At 40.2% G+C, this 8,097-nt stretch overlaps 1 protein-coding gene across 1 annotated transcript in view; it reads left to right on the top strand.

Annotated features, from left to right (window-relative positions):
• Nucleotides 1–8,097, top strand: part of ATP8B1 (ATPase phospholipid transporting 8B1) — a 108,273-nt gene that overhangs the window by 94,862 nt on the left and 5,314 nt on the right. The window contains exons 19-22 of the mRNA XM_006913748.3: nt 1,333–1,465; nt 1,862–2,150; nt 6,086–6,309; nt 7,414–7,497. Of these exons, the coding sequence (XP_006913810.1) occupies nt 1,333–1,465; nt 1,862–2,150; nt 6,086–6,309; nt 7,414–7,497 (730 nt within the window). The remainder of the gene's footprint in view (nt 1–1,332; nt 1,466–1,861; nt 2,151–6,085; nt 6,310–7,413; nt 7,498–8,097) is intronic.

The following is an 8,097-nucleotide window of genomic DNA, read 5'->3' as shown; positions in this document are numbered from 1 at the left end:
ATCTCAGTGAGACTGGATTTCCTTACTTATAACATGAAGAGATTGGATAAGATATTCACAGTCCCTTCCACTCCAAAATCCCGACTCATTTTTCTATCACGTGAATGTGTTATATGTGCTCTTCTCAATAATGTGTTGATATAAAGCACTGAGCATTTCTCAAAAGCAGACATAACTTTATGTGCAAATAAGCTTCTTTTTGCCATACAATAGCCTATAGTGCAGTAGGGTTCACCCCAGTGCATTTTAATTCAGATTAAGATGGCCTGCCTTCCGTCGCTTGTGAACACATTTTCAATTGTACCTTCTTTTAGCTGTTTTGACAAATAAAGAAACAACAAGAATGTGGTGTCCCCATGGTGGAGGAATTAAGGCTTAGTAAGATTACATGTCACCCATTAAAAAATGGGCAAAGGACTTGAACGGCCATTTCTCCAAAGAGGATACAGCATTGGCCAACAAACATATGAAATGATGCTCAATATCACTAATCATTAGGGAAGTACAAATTAAAACCACAGTAAGATATCACCTCACATCCATTAGGATGGCTACTCTCAAAAAAACAGACATAACTAATGGGGGCCGGGACGTGGAGCCATTGCGACTTCTGTGCACTGCCGGTGGGAGGTGAAATGGTGCAGCCACTATGGAAAACAGTATGGTGGTTCCTCAGAAAAATTAAAAATAAAGTTGTCATATGACCCAGCAATCCCAATTCTGGGTATAATCCCAAAGAATGGAAAGCAAGGACTCAAAGAGAATATTTGCACACCCATGTTCATAGCAGCGCTATTCATAATAGCGAAGAGGTAGAAGCAAGCCAAATGCCCATCAGTGGATGAATGAATAAACAAAATGTGTTTTATCCATACAATAGAATACTGTTCACCCTTAAAAGGGAAGAGAATTCCGTCACATGCTACAACATGGAAAACCTTAGGGACATTATGCTAAGTGAAATAAGCCAGTCGCAAAACACAAATACTGTATGATTCCACATATATAGATTATCTAGAGTGATCACATTCACAGAAAGAAAAATTGGAGGGAGCGGTGGGTCTCAGTGGCTGGGCGTGGGGAGCATAAGGACTTACTTAATGGGTACAGAGTTTCAGTTTTGAAGGCGGAAAAAGTTCTGGAGATTGGTTATACAACAGTGTGAATATACTTAATACTACCGAACTATACACTTCGAAATAGTTAAGATGAAAATTTTTATGTTGTATTTTTACCACAATTTAAAAAAGAGATTATATGTCAAAATTACCTCCCAATCCAGGCCCTGTTCATGGCCTTGCTCTTTAAACATTTAAATTCCTTTTCCCTCAGTGCTCTTCTTAACACGAGGATGGAAAACCAGAGGAACAGAGGTGGAGTCTATGCAAAATTTGTACCCCCAGTGCATGAACCCTTTTTTCCATCCAGTGGGAACCGCGCCTTAATCATCACTGGTTCTTGGTTGGTATGTAACATGAACGTACATGTGCCTTTGTCTCAAACTAAAGCAGTTCATTATGGACCAATTTTAGATGGCTTTTCATGTGAACTGCCAACCTAAAAATCATTTAGCCCATAAATGAAAGTGCAGTTTCCCAAGTTTTAAGACTTAACGTTATATGAAAGGAATTATACCAAACTGGTAACAGTGGTTATACACTTGGTTTATCAGTTAATGGCTAATTTTCTTCTTTGTACTTTGTATTTTCTAAATTTTGACAGTTAACATGTTTTATAATGAGAGCAATATAATCAACAATATAATCTGAGAATTAGCCTTCGCATTGTCAAAATCTTGGGATTGGTACTCTTGATGTAAAAACTAAAATGGGTGTAACCTTTTCCCTCTCTGATATCACAGAATGAAATTCTTCTAGAGAAAAAGACCAAGACAAGTAAAATTCTGAAGCTGAAGTTCCCAAGGACAGAAGAAGAAAGACGAATTCGGACGCAAAGTAAAAGGATGCTGGAAGCTAAAAAAGAACAGCGGCAGAAGAACTTCGTCGACCTGGCCTGCGAGTGCAGTGCAGTCATCTGCTGCCGAGTCACGCCCAAGCAGAAGGCGATGGTGGTGGACCTGGTGAAGAGATACAAGAAAGCCATCACGCTGGCAATCGGAGACGGGGCCAACGATGTGAACATGATCAAAAGTGAGTCTTGCGCATGCAGCCAGTGCAACCTGAATTGCTAAAGAAATGGCAGGAACATTTCTGAGGGGAGTTGTTCGGATTTCATTACTTAGGTTTTCATAATGCAGTCATTTAATAAAGACACACTGCCATGTTGAGTACACCTGGGACCCTGCCCTCAAAAAGTGTACAGTCCGCCCAGTAGGAGAGAGCAGGCATGACAGCACCACTTGGAGAATGTCAAGTAGAAGACGGGTTCCACGTGAATAAATTTATCCTTGTTTTCTCCTTTTACATAGGTTTGAATTTTTTTCTCTCCTTCTGCTTCTCCTCCCATATTTCTTTAGTAGGTTTTGTTAAAAATTCTGCCGAGCTTGGAATACATCATTGAACCGTCTTCTGGTATTTGTTTTGAGAATATTATTCTCCCTCCCCTAAGCATCTTTTTCTGGGGCTTTCTTCTTGCCTTTGGTAAATCTTTTAGAATTTCACCATCGGGAGACCTGGGGTAAGCTCAAAATAACACATTTGGCATTGAAGCAAAGCTCCAACACAATCTCAGCATCCTCCTGACCTCCCTAGAAAACGGCCAAGGGTCCTTTTGCTGGTTGGAGGATCCTAGATTCCCACAAATTAAAAAATTTAGTCCCATCATGCAGAAGTACAATTGTACCACTATTAAAGCATGTGGAATCAATCTTATCAACGTATCTGAATCCTGGTTCTTTTTTTCTCCCTATATAAGGAAAATCTGGTAATGAAAATGCCCAAACCAGGAAGACCTGAATATTTGTCCTTATCCTACTGTTAATATGCTGTGTTGCCTTGGGCTTGTTATGCTCATCTGAAAACAAGAAAATTATCTCCAGTGTCACCTATAGTTTTGTGATAAGATGAACTATTACGTGACTACACATGTATATGCATGTCCTGTTGCACTGGGTGGCTTAGTGCATTATGTATAGCTAGATTTTTAATTCGGCCAATTTTGTAACTCATGCATCTGTCTTTCTTTCCTTAGAGTCTCTTCTCCTCCTCCTTGATATACACTAAGAATATTCCAACTTTATCTTCCTCAGCAGAAGGCAGCTGTGATGTACGTCTTCTTGCTTCTTTTATCATGTGTCTGTCACTACTGCATTTAGCTCCTCTCCACTGTTTTCAGGTGCTTATCCTACTATGCAAATGGCATTTCTTGCTCTGCATTAGATCTATTTCTTTCCTCCGTAGGCAGCTCTAGTTTATTTTCCATTATTTACCCTTAAAATAACTAGCTGTGCCAAAAGGGCAAGGAACTCAAGATATTATTTTTATTCAGCTATAATGTAGACTTCTAGATGTTTGGGGAATGGAGGTTACCTTGCAGATAGATCTACCATCTGATTATATGACAGATTTCATATATGTTTTTGTTCCTTTGACTTTACCAATTGATAGTGAAAAAGATCACAAAGTCAACACAGATAACCTTAGAAAGACTTGTTTTTCCTGAGTTGTCTTTAAGAATTTCATCAAGCTCTGTTATTTGGCAGGTGGTTATATATAGGTTATATATAACCTACGGGGCATCCATTTGGGACAAAAACAAAAACAAAAAAAAAACAAGGAAGTCTAAAGTCAGTAGCTTTATCTAAGTATTGTTAGTGCCTTTTTGTACTCTGTAAAAACTGTCATCTCTTTCAACTGCATCAAGAACAATATGCAGAGGGGGAAAAAAAACTTGTTTTTAAAGAAGTAGAGTGAAATTTAAGTGTCAAAAACAGTCTAACCGTTTGCTAACATTTCACTGTCAGCAGTGCAGCCTAATAGAAGTGGAGGGAATTGCGGTCCAGCCATTTTTGCCCCTCACGAGGATCCGAGGACTCTCAGAGGCTGCCTTCTCCGTCTTTTGTGCCTAAAGATGTCTGCTGGGTGGTGGGTGTGGTTTTTCTTGGTCTAAGACCCTGAGAATGAACAAGCAGCATTAGAGGTTGAGACAGAGGCAGGAAGGCTTGAGGAAATGATCAGATTGTTAAGGAATTACGAAGGAGCTTACTAGGGAGGCATTTGAAACCACATTTGGAACTTCAGGAAAATCTAGGTGCCTATATTTAGATTTTAAGGAAAATAAACAGTGTGGCCTTACGAAACACATCTGTTCAGTTGCCTTGAATCACCCTGTGAATCATTTCACATACTGTCCTGGGTCTGCTCAGCAGAAAAGCTGGACTGGACGCCAGGGCCTGTGGCAGCCGTCCCTTTGCCTCGGCTCCAACAGCATCTCAACATTTCCTTCTGCTGCTTGTTCAGGAAAAGGAGGCCAGGCTTTGGTAGGAAAGAGCAGTCTGGCAATCACGACTGGTCATAAGAACTACTTACGTGTTTTGAGAGAGGCCCTAAATATTGAACGAGATGCAATTTATTCTATTTTTTAGAATTACAACGTGTTATTGAAAACTTAGGTTTGGACAAGTCTCTATATTTTGAATTTGCCAAACCTTGTGTTTTGCAAATGGAGTGGGATTTTTGGAGCTTCTTTTTCTTGGCAACTCTGCTGAGTTGGCAGTCACTTCTCGGGGTCTACGTAATAGGGGGTGTTCTACAAACACATGTTCTCTAAATGTCACTTCCTTCTTCACTTTCATGACTCCTAAGACCTAGGTAAAGTTTGTAATTCTCTAAGTTGAATCTGTGACTTAATGACTATTGGAAGGACGAATAAAATCATCATTTTCATATTTAATCATTCTGGAAACCTTCCTCCATGCAAACAAAAAAAACAAAAACAAAAAAACAATGTGTCCTAAAGTCACGAAGACCATGAATAAGCCTTTGGAAGTTTAATAGTATCTTAGTTAAAACTCTTTTGATTATGTGTGTTGGAGAACAACTAAAGCGAGCTTAAGAAAAAAAAAGTTATTTTAAAAGATACAAAGATGTCTCATGCTGCCCAAGAAGCCCGGCCTTAGAAGATGCTGGAACCAGGACCTAGAGCTTCAACAGGAACCCAGTGGCTGTCTCTCTCTCCCTCCCTCCCTCTAGATTACTTTCTCTGCCCTTCAGATCCCCTCAGAAAGAAATATATCCATCCCACATCTCAAGAATTTATATGTTAAAGTTTCAAACATAAGCACACCCAAGTCCTAATTCCAAATGCCAAGAGACTGATGGCCCAGCTTGGGTTTTCTGTCAGAGAGAGGGCAGGAAACAGACTCCTTGAGGTACTTTAAGCAAGAAGTGATAATATAAGGGGGTGAGTAGTCATAAAAGTTCTAGATGGACTGAAGAAGCAGGTTCTCGGCTGAGTGTCTAACATCTGAGTCACTCACTAGAGGAGATTCTAGCTTTGAGGATCCTCTGAAGAGCCTTTCACTTGAGAAGCCTTTGCAGTTGTCTGTCAACATCTGGCAGCTGGAGAATGGCATTTGTTTGCTGAAATGCCACAAAGGGAGGTGATGGTGGGCTTCAGCTCACTTCTGCTTCCAAGTATCAAGTGGGTTGAAACTGTGAAACTTAATTCACAAAGAGAACCTAGCTGCAAGGGCAATATAAAGTTTTTATTTGCATTCGCACCTCTCTAATTAGAGTAGGGTGAAATGAAGGTTACATATCTGCCCATGGCTGACACAGCTGTGGCCAGGGAAGGGAGCCATACTAGTATAGATGGGTGCCTAGCGCTCATCCTGTGGGTGAGAAGGATGGCTTACGAGCTGAGTAGATAGATGATCCAAATGGAATTCCCCACCCACCTGAGATCTTTTCACAAATATTTATGGAGGCCCAACCGTTTGCTGTGTTTAGCAACTGTACCTCTGACTTTGAGTTCAGAAGCTGCAGTGGGGGCTGGGGAGCAAGAGGTTTCATATTGATTGTCCCATGAATGTTTTTTGTCCTGCTATGAAAACACTTTTATCATCTCAATGTTTTGCCTTAAAATAAGCTTATCATTCACAGTATCTTCTCCCTCTGTCCCATAGCTGCCCACATTGGTGTTGGAATAAGTGGACAAGAAGGCATGCAAGCTGTCATGTCAAGTGACTATTCCTTTGCTCAGTTCAGATACCTGCAGAGACTGCTGTTGGTGCATGGCCGGTGGTCTTATATAAGGATGTGCAAGTTCCTACGCTACTTCTTTTATAAAAACTTTGCATTTACTCTGGTTCATTTCTGGTACTCCTTCTTCAATGGGTACTCTGCACAGGTAATATATCATCATCATCATCATTTATTTGATTTGCAGTTTTGGTGTTCCATCTCCTAATAGCTGAGGCCTAGATTAAGATTATGGATTATCTGTTTCTGGTGCTTTAAAAATATTTTTTGCCTTTAAAAAGGTGGAGTTTGTTCCTGATCTGTGGCTTTTGTGTCTTTGCCTTCATCTTAGATTTTTTTTTCTAAGTTACTTTGCCATTAAAGAGTAGTGATAAGAAATTGTTCAACTTTGAATGTATAAAATTATATTATGACCAAGGCTAAAGGGATTATATAAACTTTAGAAGATCATAGATTACCATGTCCTCATTTGTTTGGGGTTTCATGCCTTTTCATTTTTGCAGACACAGGAGTGGTGGACATACATAATGTTAAAATAGTGATACAGCAGAAAAAACATCATTAGTAAAAAATGAGCCCAAGTCAGCGCCTGTGGTTGTCCAAACCCCTTTGAAGCTATGCCACAGACAAATGGCATCAGAGGAGCCTCGGAGATGGGCTGGGAGGAACCCTCAGTAGGGTTGGGGCCTTCTTCCTGTTTCCCGCAGGATTGTACATAACTGCTGGTGCTGAGTAAGCCCATTTCCTCCATCCCACCCTGAGGATGGGTGTGTGCACAGCCTCACTTATCTCCTTCAGAAGCATATCTATTGTATTCAGTCGAATTGTTTCACAAAATGTTTGAATGGAAATGCTGGAACGTGAAAAATAAATGAAAATTTAGTGGTACTTAATGGGCTAGTTTTATGTATTCAAATTCATGAATTAAGAGACATAAAAAGGATGAACACTGACTCGATTTCCAGCTTTATTCAAATAGAAGACTCCTCCTCCTAAACTTTTGGGGGCACATCCCCCCACTAATTTAAGGGGAAAATTAGTTTCTGTGGAATGGTCTTTGATTCTGCCCATTACATAGACATAAACTCTTGCCTTCTTCAGGTGTAGATGGTGGGGAGGGGTAGTGTTTACCCTGGCAGGAGAAGTCCCCACTCGGCCTGGGGATATCCCCGCCTTGAGAGAGCACCTGAATGCCTGTCGAGGAGGCTGGCAATGTTTCCTGGCTGACACAAATTCTGTAATCTCCCCACAGACTGCATACGAAGACTGGTTCATCACCCTCTACAACGTACTGTACTCCAGCCTGCCCGTGCTCCTCATGGGGCTGCTCGACCAGGTGGGAGCCTTGTGCTGACAGGGACACTCTGGACAGACTGAGCGTGCCTCTTAGAGAAGTTCAAAGCAAATATTTCAGTGGTTTTCACTTCATTCTGAGTAAACCCTAAGCAACCGGAGTAACTGCTGCGTTTCTTGTCTTATAGTAAGAGGATTTCTGTGCCTGGGTTGACAAGAGTTTAGTATCTTCCTTTTGGACACTAAGAATTCCTTGATAAGACACTGACAGTATAGTACATCTCTCTACAATGATTCATTCATTTTAAAAGTACATTAACACTTCACAAAACTTGTGTATAATTCCAAAATTAGTCCACATTCTAATAATAATTCTTAGAAAATAACTTTCCCCAAGAATTACAAAGTATATATTCTCAAAAGGATGTAAAAATAGCCTCCCTATATATTTTTTTGACATTACTAATTTGCTTATGTTCCATAAATAGTAAAATAATACACTTGTACCTAGTCCCTCACTGATTAAATATCAAAAGATGGTAATGAGGTTGATCTCTGTACAGTGAAACTATTCAGGACTTGTTTAGTTTTTCTCTTCCCAAAACAAGTTGAAACTCTGTGCCATATAAGTTGACATTTCTGA

Source organism: Pteropus alecto, unplaced genomic scaffold (assembly GCF_000325575.1).
Source record: "Pteropus alecto unplaced genomic scaffold, ASM32557v1 scaffold14, whole genome shotgun sequence".
In the NCBI taxonomy this organism is placed as follows: Eukaryota; Metazoa; Chordata; class Mammalia; order Chiroptera; family Pteropodidae; genus Pteropus; species Pteropus alecto.
This window is presented reverse-complemented; position numbering and strand designations above follow the sequence as displayed.